Here is a 19,669-nt window from a genome sequence, read left to right as displayed (position 1 = left end):
GTTGTCTGTATGAGGATTCCAGAGATGGAGGGTTGGAGCCTTGGAGGAGTTCTCGCTTCTAGTAGATACATGTCTTGGATTAGTCTACTACTACTTACTAGCTGCTACCGTCTAGAATTTACCTGAGAGACACCGAGATTGTCGCCTCAAGTGATGGTCAGGAACAAAGAGATAGCGGGTGATTTTATTGGGCTTTGAATTTTGATCTATGTTTGTGGTTAGGTTCTGTGGTGTGGGTGTGGATGTCCGTACCCAATATTGCAACTTGCCACTCGGGTGAAATGCCTTGTATCGTCTTTGTCTTTCGCCTTGGTTATTGTTTCATTTCAGAGTTTCAGTTGTTTTTTGACGGGACATCAACTTCCATCTGCAATTCCATCTGCATACCTTAGTGACCTTGAGTATCTATCTACCTAGTGGGTGCCCGTATCGTTGGTGTTTGTGCTGGTGGCCTGTGCACTTGGGATTTGAATCTTCGTCGTGATTGTATCTATTATTGATGCTAAATAACGAAGTCTCTTACTTCTAGACAAAATTCCCCATTCAAGATGAGCTTGAATCTTAGGTATACTTATGACCATGTGCATATCCATGACCATCTTTTTGACAGTATGAATTGATACATACAGAGTAGACTGAAGTGTGACAGTCAAGAAGAGCCACTGGCGGACACTAAGTGGGGTGCCTAAGGATAAATGATAAAGCTGTGGGGTTTGGTTGATAATACATAATACTAACAGTGGTGGCGGAGAGCCTTGGATACTCCCACATGTTTCTGTATCAATATTACCATTATTATTCACCAATATGGTTGCTTCCAGAAAGACATATCATATCATCTTGACTTGGTGTAAATGATAGATAAGGATGATAGATAGAGACTAAATGGTGGCTCAGCCGACACTGTTCTGATTGTCTGCTGACATTCCCTTAGATAGATGGATAACAATCACATACAATAGGTAGGTAGTAATGATTATCCATGGCCGTATGACACGTACTGGGCTTACCCACATCCCCCCAAAATCTGACCGGATGTCTTGTCTCCCCTCTTCTCTGTAAAGGTAGGTATCTCTTCTCTCCTTCTTCTACCCCTTCTGTTTATCGAGATCCTCTCGATGTCACCCTAGTCCACACCAGACTTCCATCTCTCTCTTTCTCCCTCATCCATTTTCCAAAAGACACCTGTGGATGATGCCCAAGTGACGTTTGCTGAACTATTTTGGCTACTTCGACCCAGTCGTCTCTCCGCAGTCTATTCTCTGGCCAGCCCCCCCCGGGTTACGCGGTTAACGGGGTCCATGGTACAGTTTGTGACGGTCCCAAAAGGAAGCCGAGAAAACACCTCAGAGACTGTCCACTACGCCCAAACTTGACTTTCTCCTTCGCACTCTTACACCATCCTACTCCTTTTCCCATTGAGAGTTTCTAAGCAGTGCTTCATCCCTAGGGAGGACGGTGTTTGATTTTGGTCTTCTTGTCTTCAAAACGTGGTCGTGTCATTGTTCGGATTCTCTGGCTGTGTATAGTTGCGGAAGGGTTTGCATCACCTCACTATGAGTTTCTAGGCCAGTCTCGATTGCGGAATCCCGCGCCTGTCGTCAATCTCACGACTTTCCCTATCTGTACCTCAGGGCTTTCTTCTGCCGAATCGTCTTGATTACTTCCCGTTCGCAAGCCGGAGAGTCCTTGCGGCACATCGCATCCTTCGACTAACCGTCATACTTTGGTCCCACAATTACCAGTATGGCCGCCGCATTCCCCGACGAAATTGAGCCTTCACCGGGGGCGGTCTCTCCAGCGAGTCCGACCTCCTCGACAGACCAAATCCCTCTAGAGCGACCCCAAAAGCTCAAAGGGCGACACAAGCTGCTACAAAGCCTCCAGCGGATGTCGTCCAGTCCGAGTCTCACCAGACGCGGCAGATCTCATTCTACCGGCTACCGTCGGGATGGAAAGGCTTCCTTATCCTGTGTCTCGCTCGGTCAGTCAGCATACAATCCATGCCTCGGCAATGGAAGCTCGTCACAACTATACGGAGGCTTGAATGTCCGTCCTGCAACCCCGGGCTCGCCGGATGAGCACACTGGAGGAAATGCCCAAATCCGCCTAGTCGGGACCGATTCTCCGAGTGGCTCCAATCCGAAGACAATTCCCTTGCCGACCGAGTTGAGACCGGGATCCCGTGGATCACCGCTGGAATTTGCACCGGTAGAAGAGATTGTGGTCGCGCAGCCTGCGTCTAAGCCGAAGGTTGTTTTCGACTTTTGGGGCCGCATGCCTGACGAGATCAAAATGAACATCTTCCGCTATCTGACCGCAAAGGAAGTCGTACGTTGTTCTGCTGTGTCGCGAGCCTGGAATAAGATGTGTTATGATGGGCAGTTGTGGTCGTGTGTCGATACCACAGACTACTACCGCGAAATTCCCAGCGATAGTCTCGTGAAACTGATGACCTCTGGCGGTCCTTTCGTTCGAAATCTCAACCTCCGAGGCTGTATTCAGCTTCGGGAAAAGTGGGCTACTGAGGGCGAGCGTATCACGGATCTTTGTCGGAACGTTGTCAACTTCTCTCTCGAAGGATGCCGCATTGACAAGACTTCCATGCACTGTTTTCTGCTACGAAACCCTCGTCTTGAATACATCAATGTCTCTGGATTGCCTACTGTGACCAACTCCGCCATGAAGATTATCGCCCAGAAGTGTCCGCAGCTCGAGATTCTCAATATCTCGTGGTGCACTGGCGTCAACACTTCCGGCTTGAGAAAAGTGGTACAAGCTTGCCCGAGATTGAAAGATTTGCGGGCCAGCGAAATTAGTGGTTTTCACGATGAGGAATTTGCCCTTGAATTGTTCAAGAGGAACACCTTGGAAAGGTTGATCATAGGCCGCACCGATCTGACGGACGACAGCCTCAAGGCTCTTATGCATGGCATTGACCCGGAAATCGATGTGCTCACGGACCGGCCAATCGTCCCACCCCGGCGTCTCAAACACCTGGATGTGCACCAATGCTCGGATTTGACTGATGTCGGAGTGAAAAGTCTGGCCCACAATGTTCCCGAGCTCGAGGGCCTCCAGCTATCTCAATGCCCGCAGTTGAGCGACGATTCCGTCATTGATGTCATCCGCACGACCCCTCTGTTGACTAATCTTGAACTTGAAGACCTGGAACAGCTCACCAACAACACCTTAGTTGAACTTGCCAAGAGTCCGTGTGCCGAACGCCTTGAACACCTCAACATCAGCTTTTGTGAGAGCCTAGGTGACATCGGAATGCTTCAGGTGATGAAGAGCTGCCCCAACATTCGGTCCGTGGAGATGGATAACACTCGAATCTCCGATCTCACTTTGATGGAGGCCAGTTTTCGCGTCCGTAAGCGAGGCTACGACGAAAATCTTCCCAGGGTTGGCTTGCGCCTGGTGGTTTTTGATTGTGCCAATGTCACTTGGGCAGGAGTGAAGGAGGTCCTTTCGAGCAACGCATACATACCACGCTCTCGCAAAACTAGTTCGCCGGTCACGGTGGTGACGCAGCAGGTTGACGAAGGCGAGTCACCAACAGCAGCGATTACGAGGACTTCCTCGATCACTCCGCCACCACCGCCCCCGGTGTTTCCCAACGAGATCATCCAACTCAAATGCTTCTATGGCTGGCAAATGACCGTCGATGAACACAACAAGCGAGTCTTGCGCGGGGATCTCGCTGCCGCGAGTAGACTAGACCGGAAATGGGCCGATTATATGATGGCGACAGAAGAAGCTGGTGCTGGCGGAGCCGGTGCGCGGCGCAGACGGCGCCGAGCTCGCGAGGCCGAACGACTCTACAACGCCGACGATGATGAAGATGCATATGGCATTGGTGGTATTTCCGCTCTTGGAGGAAGACGCAGAAGAGCGCAGAGCGGAGGTTGCACTGTTATGTAAGAAGCATCCAGGAATTCGAAGTGCCTTGCTACATCAATCTCTCTTTCGACTTCTACTGCATTCGCGGGCGTTTTGTGGTTACATTGGATTGAGCAAGCTCTTTTCATTCCATTCATTCACTGGGTGAATACTTGAGATTCTGGAAATTCCAACACATGCTACCACCTACTCATACCCAGGTAGGGGGAAACCAGGACACAGGCAGTCTCCATGCTGGTCATGCTGGAGGGCTGCCGCCGTGTCCCAATATCGGCCACTTCTGAGAGGCGCGAAGTGACCTTTCGTTTTGACAAATCAATTCATGTCAGGATGCACTCGAGGGATTTTCTCCAGCTGTGCATGAAAGTCTGGGTCGTGCCTTAGCCTGTTTGATTTTTACCTTTCCTTCGCAGTTTACTTGTTTGTCTTCTTTTTGACCCGGTACAATGGTTCGGAGTTCATGGTGTATATTTGATCAGTATCTATGTCTCTGTCTTACAGTTACTTAGAGAGGAAATGGTGAAACAGGAGTTTGTTCGGTCAAGTCTTGATACAAGTGTCGATACGACTCTCATTATCAGGCTGGTGCAGGAAAAGAGTATCTCTTGGGACCTAGGTAAGCGAAACAATGTACAGCAGCACTACACTGAAAAAAAATTCAGTCCCAACTGAGGAGTCTTCATGATTTGGGTATCAACTAGAAGATATACAGGATAGTGGCCATGACATGATTGCTTTCCGGACAGGATGAATAAAAGAGCATGATACAGACGCTAACCGACTTGAAACAGACCGCTCAATGATAGGCCGCAGATGCAATGCGAATTGAATCACTCCTCGAAGAAACCGCCATCACTCTCATTACCATCATCATTGTGCTCGTTGGCACTCCAGTACGCGCCCTCCATTACCGAGGACCGTTTGGGTTTCTTGTCTTGCCTGCCCTCTGACTTCCTCGACTTTCCGCTAGCTTTATCGGACGCCTTTTCCTTCTTGAACTTATTGCGTGCATGTTGATCCGCATCCGTGCTTTTCTTCAACCTATTCTGCTCCGGCGCTTGTGAGCTCTTCTCGCCCTCCCCACTGTCCAATTTCCCTTCACGGAGAAGATCCAGCGTCCCGTCTTCCATGCACTTCTCGACTACACGCCACATGGGCGGTCTCTCGCCCGTGGTCTCATAGATAAGTTTGCTGCCAACTTCCGCGTCAGACTCATTCGGCTTCTCCGATTGTGCGGTGGACTCCTTTTTGTTCTTCTTCTCTGCGTAGAGCGCGACGTATTTCTGCGTGAGCGGGTAGTAGATGGTATAATTGTGATTCACACGCGCGACGTGGATCTTCCTTGCAAGAGCAGCTAGTTTCTCTTCCTTTGCTGCTGAGTCGAGATCGGAGTCGGAGATTTCCTTTTCGCGGCGGAGGAGACGGTTGAGGTCTTTTGAGGCGGCTTTTCGGTCTGCAGTAGTCCATGTTAGCCATTCGCCAAGAGCAAATTGTAGTCAGAGTCTCGTACCGAGGAATCGAACAAAGTGATACTTCTTGATCATCTGGGACCGATTGCGTCTCGCCAGCTCGTCCTCAAGATCCTTCTCGTATCCCGCGAGCGCACGCTCCTGGACGATGCGCGCATCGGCTGGCAGGTCAACCCGGTTGAGCAGACGCTTGACATCTCGGATGCGCTTCTTCAACTCGTTCACGGAGGGGTGGGTGTGTTCATGTTTGGGAGGGTGGATCTTCTTCTTCTTTGCTGGTTGAGAGTCTTCCGATACTTCGCGGTACTTGCGTTTACTGGTCGTCGTGGAATCAGAATGAGATAGTCTCTCCCTCGAGTATTCTCTGGGCATCTTGTCACTGAAAATAAACAGTTGCAGTGCAGTTCACTAATTCACTGCTGATCACCGGTGAAGATAAAGGCCCAAAAAAAATCACCAAACGATAAAATATAAGCGGATCAGCAGTCGGCCCGAGGAAGTTCCCCAGATCGGCTGCGACCAATCAGAGCGGAGCCGGTTGCAATGACGCGCTTAGCGATTGAAGAGAGCACGGGAGGAATTACCCTGTTGATTTATCCCAATGCAAGTTGAGATCACTGGAAATGCGCCCTCGTATCGTCAACTTTGACTTTTAAAGAGTTTTAGTTGCTACTATGTGTTCCATCGCTTGATTCCAGTCAGCTTAGCTTTGCGAGCTGGGCGTTGTTTCTTAGGATGGGCGCAGGTTGCTTGACTACCTACTTCTGAGCAGGTGATCAGTCCTTCTCGCGACAGCCCAGACAATCCGCAGGGAAACAATGGAGACAGCCATTCGCTGGGCCCCGTCCACCACCACCGCGGAGCAGCGCTTTCTCTCCGTAGACGTGACGGGGAAAGCCTTCCGACTCTGCAGGGTCACTGCATTCGACGGCAAGAATCTGGAACATGAAGTGCTGTCGACGCACACCAAGGTGCCCGCGTTTCGCGCCTTCGATTGGTCTGCCGTGGACGAGTCCCTGGTTGCTGTGGGCCAATCCTCTGGTGACGCGACTGTCTTGCGCATGAGCAGCGAGAATGCGGAGTCGATTTCATTCCCCATTCGCCATCAGCGTTATTGTAATGCTGTCTCGTTCAGTATGCATGGCCTGCTGGCTGCTGGGCTGGATCGGGTCCGCAACGACTTTTGTTTGAATATTTGGGATGTCAATCAGCGTATAATGAACAAAGGTCCCAAGGGATACGTCGAGCCTCTTAGAAAATTGGCTAGCTCGGAACCGATCACGAGTGTTAAGTTCTTCAGAGACAATCCCGACATGCTTGTCACCGGGGTGAAGGGCCAATATGTGAGAATATATGATCTTCGAGGTAAGTGTTTTGTCCACACCTTTCGTTCTTTCTTCCGGCTGGGGTGTGCAGCTAATCCCCTATAAAGACGGTCCTGGCAATCCGTCTCTACAATTTCCCACGCGATGCGTCCACAATCTCGCGATCGACCCGCTTGATGAAAACTATGTCGCATCCTGTCATCTAACGAACGACCCTACTATCTGCATCTGGGACCGAAGGGCCAGCTCCCGGTTTAATGTCACCATGGGTGCTGCGAATATGCTGGAGTCTGGACATCCGGGCCCAGCCCTTGAATTCAAGAATGTCTTCGGTCCTAAAACATCTCTCTGGAGTCTGCGGTTTTCGAAGACAAAACGAGGCTGTCTGGGTGCGCTTTCGAACACTGGCTGCTTCAAAACTTTTGATATCGCCAAAGAGTACTTGTCGGAAGAGTACCGCTCGTCCATGGAGGAGACCCTCGGGCAAGGGTCCTTCCACAACTACCCAGAACAGATCTATACGAAATCCATCCGCGAAGTCCTCAGCCCATTCAATCATCCCACCCGAGGCTGCAAGGAGTCAGACAGAGTTGTGGCGTTCGACTTTCTGAACATGAGTACTTCCAACGAGCCTACTGCTATAACGTTAGCTGGAAATGGTCAAGTCAGCCTGGTTACGGTACAACCTCAATCTCCGCCTGTGCGGCTATCCTCTCAGGGTGTTCTGATCCGTGGTAGCTCTGATAATCGTCTCGATTTCACTGAGTTACGGCCCGCATTTGGGGGTCAGACGAAGGTTTCAGAAGTAATTGAGAACATTCGCAAGGCGAATCTCTCAGCTCTAGAAGAGAGGAAGTTGTCGCACGGAGGCCGGGCTGCGCGATCGGATTCCCGCGTCAAAGATCCTCTCTCCAGTCGTGAATCCCGAGAACGGAATTTGTCACTGGGAACTCTTGGTCAACCTCTTACCGCAGAGGAAGCACTGGCGTTATTGACCGTAAACAGACTACGGTGCAAGGAAGGCTACTTATTCGATGAAACCCGGAACAAGCGAATTTTAGCCGATGACCCTCAACTTCAGGGCCTTTGGGATTGGGTGGAACGTGAGTAGTGTTTATTATAACATGACTAAATTTTCTCTGACGGGCGATGTAGGCGCACGTTCAGACTCGTCTGGTCAGTCGATGATCAGAAATGGCTTGGATTTCAATTACCTAGGGGTGTATGACATCTGGAACAATGACCTAGGTAGGGTATTTCCGTCTACTTGCTCCCTCTGTTTTATGGGTATCTCTTGTGGTCGCGGTCTGCTAAGCTCTTGTAGGTCAAAGTCTTGACAGCCGGCATATCGGTCCAAGCAGCGCCGAGTCTCCATCGATCAGCGGAAGTATTATCGAGGTTGTGCGGGAGCAATTAAATTTGCCCGAATCAAAAGGATGTGAGACAGCTCATCCAGAACATCGCCGACTTTGTTTGCGTCTCTGTGGTGCGGCACAATCTCATCGCGAATTGGAGGAACTTGTCAAAACGCTTTCTGCAGACAACCAGCATACTAAAGCAGCTGCATTGGCCGTCTTCCAGGACGAGCCCAAATTGGCGTATCTGGCGTTGCGCAGTCACACGCCCACCCAGGCGCATAAGCTGCTCGCCATGGCTATCGCCGGGGCAGCCAAAGGCGATACTGACTCAGATTGGGAAGAGACATGCGCGGAGATTGCCAAGGAACTCACTGACCCCTACGCACGAGCTATACTGGCGCTCGTAAGTAAAGGAGATTGGAAGTCCGTTATCCGCGAGTCTACGCTTCCTTTGAGATACCGGATCGAGGTAGCTCTACGTTGGCTTCCTGACGAGGAACTCTCCAGTTACTTGAAGGAAACCATTGCTGAAGTCATCCGTCAAGGTGACATTGAAGGTATAATTCTCACGGGGCTTGGCCACTCTGCCTTGGACCTTTTCCAATCATATATCAACAAATTCAATGATGTTCAGACGCCGGTTCTAGCCATGAGCCACACAGTTCCGCGCTTCATCAAGAATGGTTCGGGCAGGGCTCGGTATGAAGCATGGCGTGAAACCTACCGCTGGCAGATGAACTCATGGAAACTCCAACTAGAGAGAGCGCGATTCGATGTCGGGTCTCGCAAGTTCGCCTTCACCTGGGACGGGCGCAGACTCATCGAGCCGCCCCGACAACAAGTCAGCTTGACTTGTAACTACTGCACTCGACCCCTCACCCAACATGATGCGTCATCCCAAATTTCTCCTTCGGCTACAGGGGAAGTGGTGCATCCAACCGCTGGCAATCCCTTGGGTACAGCTGTTATGTCAGGAATGGTCTGCCCCAGGTGTGGACGGCCGATGCCCCGCTGTGGAGTGTGCATGCTCTGGCTGGGCTCCCCAGATCCAATGTCCAGGGCGTGTATCGCCGCCGATGCTGGTCAGGAGCAGCGCAAACCCACAGAGGCCGACGTCATGCGCAGATTCATCGTCTTCTGTATCAATTGCAATCATGGGTTCCATGCACATCACGCCAGAGAATGGTTCGCAAAGCATAGGGTTTGCCCTGTCGCAGAATGCAGCTGCATTTGCGACCGGTGACCGTGACCTATACCCTAAGGAATTCGTTTTGTATATCTGGCTTGCAATGAGGGAGGATTTTAGCATGTCATGAGCGATGGTGGGACGGTTTTCAGTTATCTTCGATACCCATTCATGGAGGCATGAGGTTATTGGGCATTTTCGCTAATCAACATTTATATCGTCTACTATACGTACTCTTTCCACATCAAGCTTTTTTTTTTTTATCATAATCCGAGAATCAATAACTGGCCAACACGCCAAGTCTACGATTCACGAAATACCATAGGAGTATTACTATTTACGTACTACATCTTCCCTAGTCCGGTGGGTCCTTATTGCCCGCCGATGATGTCAAACAAAATTTCTCGGGTCTGTTGATACAGCCGCGATCGTCGAACTACGCATTATTATTGTAGGTCACAAATCGAACCCATTCTTGTTCTCGCTGATGCTGATGGCAGATGATTTTAGGCAGCTTGTGGCGCTCTTGTGGACTCGGCTCTCATAGCTTTTCCTGATCTCACGATACGAGGACCACGTTGCCCAGTCACTTTGCAGTCACTTTGAGTCATCGCGTGAGCTCAGCCACCGGATGAGTCTTCTATCTAGGTAGTTACTGACGCTGTGGGATTCAGATACAGTACAAAGTCAGCACAATCGACCGACAAATCCGTTTCATCGCCATTGTTCTACGCCGAACCCAGAACCCCTCATCTCCGCTTGCCGAGTCCATCACAATGTCGCAAAATCAACGTAGGGGCAGAGGAGGCAACCAAAGTCGTGAAGTGACCATTTCCAAAGCATTAAGTCTGCTATTGCGTCATGCAGCAGAAAAGGAAGGGCTGAAAATGGATTCCCAAGGGTATGCCAACGTGGCGGACGTGGTATGCACGACAACGGCACCCATTCAATGGGATATATGCTGATACACATATCTCGCACAGCTAGCGTGGAGAAAGCTCAAGTCTCTTAAGGTTACCCTTCCTGAAATCATTCACGCGGTTGCTTCGTCCGATAAAAAGCGGTTTGCGCTGTTACACATCCCTTCGGCGAAAGCCAGTACTACGATAAGCGACACGACAACATCCGGGGTACGCGAAGGGGAAACCCCCGCCTGCGTAGCAGAACCGAGCTCGTTGCCTACATCACATGTACCGACCACCAGCGCGGGGCAAGAAAACGCAACGGCGACGGCACTCGCCGTGAACGATACAGATCCGTCTCACTTCCTGATTCGAGCGACGCAGGGACACAGTATTAAGAGCGTGGAAGCGGCTGCATTTCTGGAGAGACTGACACTGGAAGACGAGTCGAGGTTACCCGACACTGTTGTGCACGGGACATACCATGCCGTTTGGCCGGCCATTCTCGAGTCCGGCGGGCTTCGGTGCATGGGACGGAACCAGGTTCACTTTGCAAGGGGGCCTTCTCTGGAATCCGTGCTACCTACGCATCTAGATGGAACGTCGCACTCGGCCATGGGGCCCTCGGGCCTGAACGATGGGCGGGTTATCTCCGGAATGAGACGAGATGCGCAGATTCTGATCTACATTGACATCAAGAAGGCGCTGGCTGCGGGCTGTCCGTTCTGGCGCAGTGAGAATGGGGTCATCCTGAGTGAGGGCGTGGCTATAGGGGTGAATCAGGAGGCTGGAGCTGGCGCAGCGCAGAAGATCATCCCCCTTGATTTCTTTGATGTTGTTGTGGAAAGGAAATGTGGACTGGGGAAGATTTGGGAACATGGGCAAGTTATCCAAGAATTGCCGTCGGAATTGCTTCAGAAAGGCAATCCCAAGGGTCCACGAGCAGGATCGGATGGGAGGAGAGGTAGTAGAAGGAATGGCTGATCTGCCATTTTTGGATTCGGCAAGACGGAGCACCTTTGTATACCGTGATCTTGTGGTAAGCAAGTCTTACTGATCTATATCTGAGCACAAGATGCCTAAATCTACACCCCGTGACAAAGAACCGAGCTCTGAGCTTGTACGCAGTATTCTATCGATTAGCTCCAATGCATTATGATAAGCAAAATCACCTGACGGTGCGGGGACGATGCTGGGGGGAATTATATAAGCGCTGCTATCCGACATCCGACCGATTGCGGGGAAATCGGATCGTCGCAATAGTCCCCTGTCCCTTATCCGAAAGAGTGTCATACGGTTTCTACGGAACACAGGGCAGGCTAGACACGGGGTTTAATGGCTCGACCGGCTTCTTAATGCAATTTTTTTCGGTCCTTAGTGGTCAATTACTGTACTCCCCGATCCAGGATCATGTCATTCAATAGCAGTTGACGGTCCTTCATCAATTGCGGGGGTCTCCTTGTGGTATGGGCCACACATTGCCGTCCGAAAAGCAAGCATTTCCAATCATACTCCGTTTATTTAGATCTTGTTTGAATATAAGCTGGATGGTAGTCCTTGCGACTGTTTTCTTTCATTAACTGTTCATTGTATACAACCATATTTCTCTTATCCACTTCCTCTCTTCCATCTCTTCATATACCCCCCACCTCTCTTACTAGGATACTATACTTAACGCAGACACACAGCAGCCATGGCGACTCACCGGTTTGACCCCAACTTCACCGACAATGTCATCAACGCGATGGGTCCCAAGACCAACCCGCGCTTGCGGAAGCTCATGGCCAGCCTGATCCGCCATGTCCATGACTTCGCGCGCGAGAACGAATTGACCGTCGACGAATGGATGGCCGGAGTCAAGCTGCTCAACTGGGCCGGTCAGATGAGCGACGACAAGCGCAACGAGGGCCAGCTTGTTTGCGACGTGATCGGGCTCGAGTCGTACGTGGTCCCTGTTTTGCAGTCCCCGACAAAGTTCAACCAATAACTAGTGTGTACCTAGGCTTGTCGACGAAATCACCTTCAAGCTCGCGGAAGAGGCCGCCGACGCACCCACCGCAACCGCCATCCTGGGCCCCTTCTTCCGCGCCGACACCCCCTACCGCAAGAACGGCGACAACATCGTCAAGGGAGTGACGGACGGCGAGATGGCGTTCATGCATGGCCGGGTGATCGATTTTCAGACTAAGAAGCCGCTCGTTGGCGCGACGGTGGAGGTGTGGCAGGCGTCAACGAACGGGCTGTATGAGCAGCAGGATCCGAACCAGGAGGAGTTCAACCTGCGCGGGAAATTCAAAACGGATGAGGACGGGCGCTACTACTTCTACTGCCTGCGTCCGACGCCGTATCCCGTGCCGAATGATGGTATGTAGTTTTGACGCGATCGCTATCGCTGTAGAAACCTTACAACGGTCGAGTCAGAGCAGAAGCTGATCGTGAGTTGATGTACAGGTCCCGCAGGGAAATTACTCGAGCTCATGGACCGCCACCCCTTCCGACCTGCCCATATCCACATCCTCGTGAGTATTTCACTGTTCCGAGTGACTTGACAAGAGGCATCTCGGGCTAATTCTGCGCTGCAGGCTACGCACGAGGGCTACAAGCCGCTCACCACCCAGATCTTCGACCGCCAGGACAAGTACCTGACGAACGACTCGGTGTTTGCCGTCAAGGACTCGCTGATCGTGGACTTTGTGCCTCGCAAGGATGACCCTCAAGCTGGACTTGAGCTTGAATACGATGTCAAACTGGTAGCGGAGGGGGCGTAGGCCAATGGAATGGAGTCTGCCAATAGCTGGAATTTGAGTATATATTTTTGTGTGTTCTCCCGTGATGCCGTAATGTGATGACGGATTCTCTTTTTTGGCTGGAGTGGGCTTTGAGCCTCTGTCTTCTTGATCTGGACTTGCCGAAATTGCATTCATGTCGCTTGCACTGCCTTCTAGCTTGATGATTCATAGGTGCATTGACACAGCTGCGTTATTGAGAACAATAAAGCACTCAATTTTATAATTGAACTCCTCAAGGACAATCCGTTCAATCTCTAACTAGATTCTATAACTTCTGCAACACAATCACATACCCTCAACAAACGCCTGAATGGTCTCACCCACCAGATTCGGTGCCTCGATACAGTGCCAATGGCCGACTTTGGGCAGTACCTCCATCATCTTCTTCTCACTCGACACCCGGTCAAAGATATGTTGGCACCCTTCGAACGACGCAGACTTATCCTCGTCGCCCGCAATGAGCAGGAACGGCACAGTGATGGACGAGTAGTTGATCGCGGGGGCCTCAGCAATAGCCTGGCATAGCGCGGCGTAGCCCTTCGGGTTCTGGCCTAAAAGGAGCTCGCGAATGAACGACTTGGCAAGCGGGGAGGCTTGCGAGCCCGTGGCGGAGTTGGGGACGACGTTGGCCATTGCTTCCATTCCAGCTATTCTGGCGTTAGCTCATACGTGGCGCATTTCGGCGATGAGTTTGGGCTTATGGAAGTAACGTACCTTCGAGCACCTTCTCGCTTCTCTGGCGCATGGTGGATGCCAGAGCCTCCGAGGGAGGAGTGGGACCCACGGCTACTACAGCCGTGATGCGATCGCTGCACTCTGCGCCCAAGAGTGTTACGACCAGTCCGCCCATCGAGTGGCCGACTACGACGGCCTTGGAGATGTCGAGCACATCCAGCACCGCAATGACATCCGCAGCAATGGTAGCGATGGTGATGGGCTGGCCGGTGTATGGGGAGCGGGCAGATCCGTAGGTGTCAAGGGTGATGCAGCGATGATTAGGAGTCAGATAGGGGAGAATAGGAAAGTAGTAATTTTGGGAGGAGCCAAGGCCGTGTATGAAGACAATAGTCGCACCGTCTTTAGGAGCTCCATTGGGATGAGAATCGGCGTAGTGGATTCGGTGCTCACGAACTTCGAGGTACGGCATCTTTTCCGTTCGTTGCGACTGGATGTAAACGGTGGGTATGTTTCGCAGCAGCAGCGACAGTACAAATGTGAGAAAAGAAGAGAAAGATATTGCAATGTGCGTTCGAATGTACTGAGTATGAAGTAACAGATAGCAATCGGGTATCCCCAAGAAGCTCACAAAAGCCGATACGTTATGTGATTCTTATTCCGCATTGACGTCAACAGACTGTTATCTTCAGACTTCTTCGGCTTCGTTCTCCTCCTATCTTATCAATACTGCGCTCTGGTATAGTGTCTTCAAAACGACGAGGCGGCTGTCCAAGAGGTCATTCCTATTGTTACCTCATAATCTCTGTCCGTGCAAGGCTGCCTTCATGATTCTCGCTCGGAACAATTCATAGCGGGCCGCCCACCTTATCACCGCCCGTTCCGACAAGAGGGGCATCACGATCCGATCAGTGCGGGATCGGATCAAACAGGGGTCTTCAGTGTTTGAGCTGTGTAAACCTGTGAGGAGGTTGCAGGATTATCGTCAAGCGACTGTCAACGATGGTCCTAATGCATTCTGTCCCTCAAGGATAAACTTGTGCGAGGGGTTTGCAACATTTAATCTGCCAAACTAGACAATGTTCCCAATCACACATTGAATATCCAATATTCGTATAGTCAATTCAATATGGGTTTCCAACAGATACGGTATCAAGTCGAATCAATTCCTGTTCGAATTCATCATCGGTGCCGAATTCATGGCCAAACTCTTCAAGGAGTATCGCAGTGTCATCTTGGAATGATTCTCCTACCGTCAACACAGGTTTGCTCGGCTCTTTCATCGCCTGATCTGGCGTATCTTGTGCAGTCGCTATGGTTTCCGCTTCCTTAATGATGTCTTCATCGTAGAAAATCGAGCATTCGGAAAACTCGTCATCATCGCCCTGTGTCCGACCAACATGACTCTTGCCATCATTGCTTACTGTATGACTATCTTCAACGGCTGGCTCTGATACCCCAGCAGCCGTCTGATCGTCAAAGGCGACATCTAAACCCGAGAGCAGGCTCTCGTCAATCTCGGTCGCGATACTCCCCTGGCTATGGTTATCTAACTCTGTTTCCTCACAAGTCTCGCTCTCCGTGTCCGGTTTCGCTCCAGGCTTCTTGAGGAACTTCGAAAGCAATGGCTGACTGGAAGGAACGGGGAGAGCATGAGGATCAGGGAGACCGAGTCGTCTTCGTGCTTCGCGTTCTTTGGCTTCCTTTTCGGCTTTTTTCTTCTTATCGGCTAGGCGTTTCTTCTCCTTTTCTCGAAGTTTCTTAGCTCGTGATTCGCGTTCCTCTTCGCGTTCGATGCGTTCGATCTGTGATGCTGTAAATTGGAACCGTTTATTGCTGCGCTGATACCGGCGGCGCACTGTCCTGGATTTTTCCAGAATCATGCGCCGCGGCTGATCGGGCATCACGATGACAGGTTCAGGTATAAGTCTGTCTTATGAGACGTAGGGAGGCATCTGAAGATCGTATCTTGTATCTTGTAGGGTTCTCTCAGTTGTTGATTGGCAATGATGGGTCTGATAACGCGGAGAGAGCTATTGTTGTCGTCTGGCGGCGATATGTTGTCCCGGCCAGAAGATCAACAGGACGGCAGTCACCACCACTTTTACAGGAGGTCCTCATTTCATCAAGAGATACGACCCCTTCCTTTAAGAAATTTGATCTTTGTTGTCTATCAAAATCCAGCATTTACCAAAGTGACCATGGGGCTTCTATGTATGAGCGAAATAGGCGTATATATCTCTATTCCTGCTTCCCATCGTCTTTCTACTATCATTAAATTTAAGTAACATATCGCTCTACAGCGGAACATCTTTAGCAGGATCCCAGCAGACAGGGGCATAAATGCCGGTGTTCAGACTCTCCATGTCCTCGCCTGACAATTCGAAGTCAAACACCTGCGTGTTCTCAACGATACGGGAATCGGTCACAGACTTCGGAAGAGGAACATACCCCTGTCAAGATTGCATTAGCCATAGACTCAATCGAGAAGGAAACAAAGAAGGTACCTTTTGCAGACTCCACCGGATCAGGATCTGAGCTGGTGTCTTGTTGTGCTTCTTGGCCAAGTTTTGTAGAACAGGCTCGTCCATGCGCTGAGCTTGAACAAGAGGAGAATAGGCTTCAACAATGACGTTGCGCTTCTTCAGCCAGGCAGCAATGTCCTCTCGCGCACACCAGGGGTGAATCTCGTACTGGCCAACAGAAATCTGGCCTCCAACACCGCTGTTAATGTACTCCTCCAATTCCTCCAGATGGTGAATGCCATAGTTGGAGACACCAATGGAACGGACGTGGCCTGCCTTCTGAGCCTCCACGAGGGCGCGCCAGGCGCCAAGGCGACCCTCCTTTCCGCCGAAGGGCGCATGCAGCAGGATTCTGCCCCTATGTTAGCCAGGGGCATCGCTTGATCGTCGAAGATCGGGGTGATTCGCTTACAGATCGATGTAACCAAGATTGGCAGCAGCGACACTTGCCTCAATGGCTTCCTTGGCCTTTTCATAGGACATGGAAGATGCGGGAACCTTTGTGGTGAAAAAGATCTTGGAACGGTCAATGCCAGACTTTTTCATAGCCTCTGCACATTCTTTCTCATTCGCGTAGTACTTTGCGCTGTCAATCTGGGGGAGCACGCCGTATTAGCCTCAATTTGCCTGGTGCTTCAACGGTTCTGATGGCACCTACATGGCGGTATCCAGTTTCCAGCGCCTTGACAGTGACCTTCTCGGTGATCTCGGGTGGCCTGCATTTCCGTTTACAGGTTAGGCATGGAGTTCAATCCTTCTATGATGACCTGCTACTAAAATTCAAACATACGTTTGATAAACCTTATGATCCGTGTGTCAGCAGCTTGATTCATAGTCGAAACTATGCCATTGAGAGTTGTTACTCACACCGAACCCTACGACTGGGATTTCGTATCCCGAGGCCATTTTGTAGGTCGACTGGAGAGATAAGGGGGCCATGGTTGCAGTTACTAAGGAGTAGTGCGGTGGTAAAAGAAATAGAGAGATAGAACGGATGTCTGAGAAAAACAAACATAGCTGCGCGGACTCGGATCCTTATTATATCATCGGCCGTCAATTGGGGTCCATGAGGAATTGGAGTCTTCGGAGACCGATAGTCGCTCCCATGTCCCTCTCCGAAAGCCAAAATGCCATTATGATTTATAATTATGAGCTTCCTGATGGGTGTTAGTCTTGCGGCGGAGAGCAATTAACGTGGGACAGGTTTTGTCGGGTTCCAACTTCCAAGAAAGGATAATGGTGTTGAGTTGGCTTGGTTCAATATCTAGAAAGATTGAGCAAGGTTGAGGAGAAAACCAGCTTCTGTTCTTCTGAATTCATTACTTTGGCCTGGAAGCAAGCTGTTTTGATGATCTAGAGATACTTCAGAGGTCATGCAATATGTTCAACATACTCCGTACGACTGCCATGAATGACATCACTTATCTATCTGCACGGCTGACGGTCTCAGGGCTTAGGGCTTCATCTTCTTATCGATAAGTAACTGCGCTAGTTCTATTCAGGAATTGTCCCGCATCTCCTGAAGCTGCCTTGACGCCTGAAGTTGAATCATCTCTCTACCTTACATTGGTTTCTTCCTGGTCCGTGAGGGCGAGAGACCTTTCTTTCCTTGGACACATATAGTTGTCTGTCTCTATCACTATTGGATCGATTGAGTGCTTAGCATCTCTTTGGGGAAAGTAGACCTCCATTCGCAACAGCTTATAACACTCATATCTTGGATATACTATTGGCTACCTATTTATTCAACATCAGACATCTATACACCCACAGTTCAAATGCGTCTAATAAAGAACAAGATTGAGCATGGTGGCTCAGGTACAGTCACTCTGTGTCCTGAAGAGCCGGAGGATATGGTATGCGACACGATCCCCTCCGAATACTTACCTGCTCTGACGGCTCCTGCACTAAGTGGCACGCCTACAACCTGATCAGACCCGGTGACCTCCTTCGCGCAAGCGCAATTCGTCGCGTCACATCGACACACGACACCGGTACAACGACTTCGTCCCGGGTCCACTTAACGCTGGAAATCCGCGTGAAAAGCTTGGATTTCGACCCTCAGAGCTCACAACTGCATGTCGGAGGAACAATTGTTAACGAGACACCGCACACTAAAGTCGGGCAACATCATACATTGGATCTGGAGTTGAATCGCAATTTCACCCTGGAGAAAGAGATCGGTGCGGATGGGGAAGGAATAGGGTGGGACAGCATTGCTGTACAGATGCTCAAGGATGCCGTTGACGAGAGCGGCAAACGGAGGGCGGAAGCGGTCGCCGTTGTTATGCAGGAAGGACTGGCCCACATTTGCTTTATTGGGCAATTTCAGACCATCTTGAAGCAGAAGGTCGAGATGTCGGTTCCGCGAAAACGACAAGGCGGCGGAGGCGGAGATCATGATAAGGTACTCTCTCCACCCAGGTGCTACCGTGCACTGGTAAAGGAATAGTCACTTACGCGAAACAGGGAATGTCAAAATTCTACCAGGTCACACTGGACACTCTTCTCCGGCAGATGGAGTTCAACACCAGCGCTACATCTCTCACCAGTAACGAGCCTGTCAAGCCCGTTCTTCTTGCGTCGCCTGGTTTTGTCGCTGCCGGATTTCAGAAATACATACAGTCTGTTGCCTCGACGAGTACACCTGCCCTCAAACGACTATTACCGAGTATTGTCGTCGTCCACTCAGCCTCAGGCTATCTGCATTCTCTCGCTGAGGTGCTGCAATCGCCTGCAGTGAAGACCATCCTTGCGGACACCAAATATGCCCGCGAGACCACACTGATGGACGACTTTCTTGAACAGCTCCGCAAGGAGACTAATAAGGCTACCTATGGACCTCGCGAGGTCGAGTCGGCAGTCGACCAAGGGGCCGTAGGCCGTGGGGGCGGCGTCCTCATTATCTCAAACCGATTGTTCCGGTCACAGGACGTGGCGGAGCGCAAACGCTGGGTGTCACTTGTTGACCGAGTCCGGGATGTCGAGGGGGGCGAAGTGCGTGTACTCAGCTCCGACCATGAGAGCGGGAGAAGACTGGATGGATTAGGAGGGGTTGCCGCTTTGTGCACGTTCCCAGTAATCGAGGAGGACTTCGAATCGGACGAAGAGTCTGCTCAAGCGAGCTGATCATCTTTGAGCAATGCGCAACTGACATCCGTAATCCATAGATCCACTGGTCTTCAGAAGTGGGGGGGACATGACCGACACGTTAAAACGATACCGTTGAACCGAACAAACTTCGACGCGCCTATCTTTGTACGGAGTACTAGCGATTCCATTTTTGATCATAGACGACGATCCAATGCCATCATCTTCCATCCACATTCATCCCAGAACGGAAATAAGTCCACATGTCCGTAAATGTCTGTGTATATGCACGTCCTCCGTAGGCTGAATACCGAATAGTCTAGCCCGCTGCCCGCATTAAAATCCTTAGCTCTTACGGAGTACTCCATCTTTAGCCGCATGTCTGAAACTTGAACACGGCTCACCACTCCTTTGCACGGGTCTGCTGCACGTCCTGCAGGTTAA

The 19,669-nt window shown here is 50.8% G+C and overlaps 6 protein-coding genes across 6 annotated transcripts; 3 read left to right on the top strand and 3 right to left on the bottom strand.

Moving 5' to 3' along the window:
- Nucleotides 1-1,746: 1,746 nt before the first annotated feature.
- On the top strand, nt 1,747-3,927 carry CDV56_107094 (F-box domain protein; the record flags this gene model as incomplete). Its single annotated transcript, XM_026760713.1, has 1 exon — nt 1,747-3,927. The coding sequence occupies one exon, from the start codon at nt 1,747-1,749 to the stop codon at nt 3,925-3,927; it is 2,181 nt and encodes a 726-aa protein (XP_026618911.1).
- An 809-nt stretch (nt 3,928-4,736) lies between these two features.
- EFG1 (Efg1 domain-containing protein) lies at nt 4,737-5,747 on the bottom strand (the record flags this gene model as incomplete). Its single annotated transcript, XM_026760627.1, has 2 exons — nt 4,737-5,359; nt 5,417-5,747. 2 exons carry the CDS (start codon nt 5,745-5,747, stop codon nt 4,737-4,739), a joined length of 954 nt encoding a protein of 317 aa, XP_026618910.1.
- A 446-nt stretch (nt 5,748-6,193) lies between these two features.
- Nucleotides 6,194-9,301, top strand: CDV56_106815 (uncharacterized protein; the record flags this gene model as incomplete). Its single annotated transcript, XM_026760434.1, has 4 exons — nt 6,194-6,740; nt 6,808-7,803; nt 7,856-7,948; nt 8,025-9,301. 4 exons carry the CDS (start codon nt 6,194-6,196, stop codon nt 9,299-9,301), a joined length of 2,913 nt encoding a protein of 970 aa, XP_026618909.1.
- A 3,919-nt stretch (nt 9,302-13,220) lies between these two features.
- On the bottom strand, nt 13,221-14,082 carry CDV56_106549 (alpha/beta fold hydrolase; the record flags this gene model as incomplete). The annotated part of the gene is made up of 2 exons (XM_026760168.1): nt 13,221-13,582; nt 13,650-14,082. 2 exons carry the CDS (start codon nt 14,080-14,082, stop codon nt 13,221-13,223), a joined length of 795 nt encoding a protein of 264 aa, XP_026618908.1.
- A 652-nt stretch (nt 14,083-14,734) lies between these two features.
- CDV56_106354 (aldo/keto reductase family protein) lies at nt 14,735-17,074 on the bottom strand (the record flags this gene model as incomplete). Its single annotated transcript, XM_026759973.1, has 7 exons — nt 14,735-15,502; nt 15,920-16,063; nt 16,118-16,487; nt 16,548-16,729; nt 16,794-16,851; nt 16,926-16,936; nt 17,003-17,074. 7 exons carry the CDS (start codon nt 17,072-17,074, stop codon nt 14,735-14,737), a joined length of 1,605 nt encoding a protein of 534 aa, XP_026618907.1.
- An 839-nt stretch (nt 17,075-17,913) lies between these two features.
- On the top strand, nt 17,914-19,264 carry CDV56_106212 (putative translation factor pelota; the record flags this gene model as incomplete). The annotated part of the gene is made up of 3 exons (XM_026759831.1): nt 17,914-17,991; nt 18,048-18,542; nt 18,605-19,264. 3 exons carry the CDS (start codon nt 17,914-17,916, stop codon nt 19,262-19,264), a joined length of 1,233 nt encoding a protein of 410 aa, XP_026618906.1.
- Nucleotides 19,265-19,669: the final 405 nt, after the last annotated feature.

This window comes from Aspergillus thermomutatus (assembly GCF_002237265.1).
Source record: "Aspergillus thermomutatus strain HMR AF 39 chromosome Unknown NODE_2, whole genome shotgun sequence".
In the NCBI taxonomy this organism is placed as follows: Eukaryota; Fungi; Ascomycota; class Eurotiomycetes; order Eurotiales; family Aspergillaceae; genus Aspergillus; species Aspergillus thermomutatus.
This window is presented reverse-complemented; position numbering and strand designations above follow the sequence as displayed.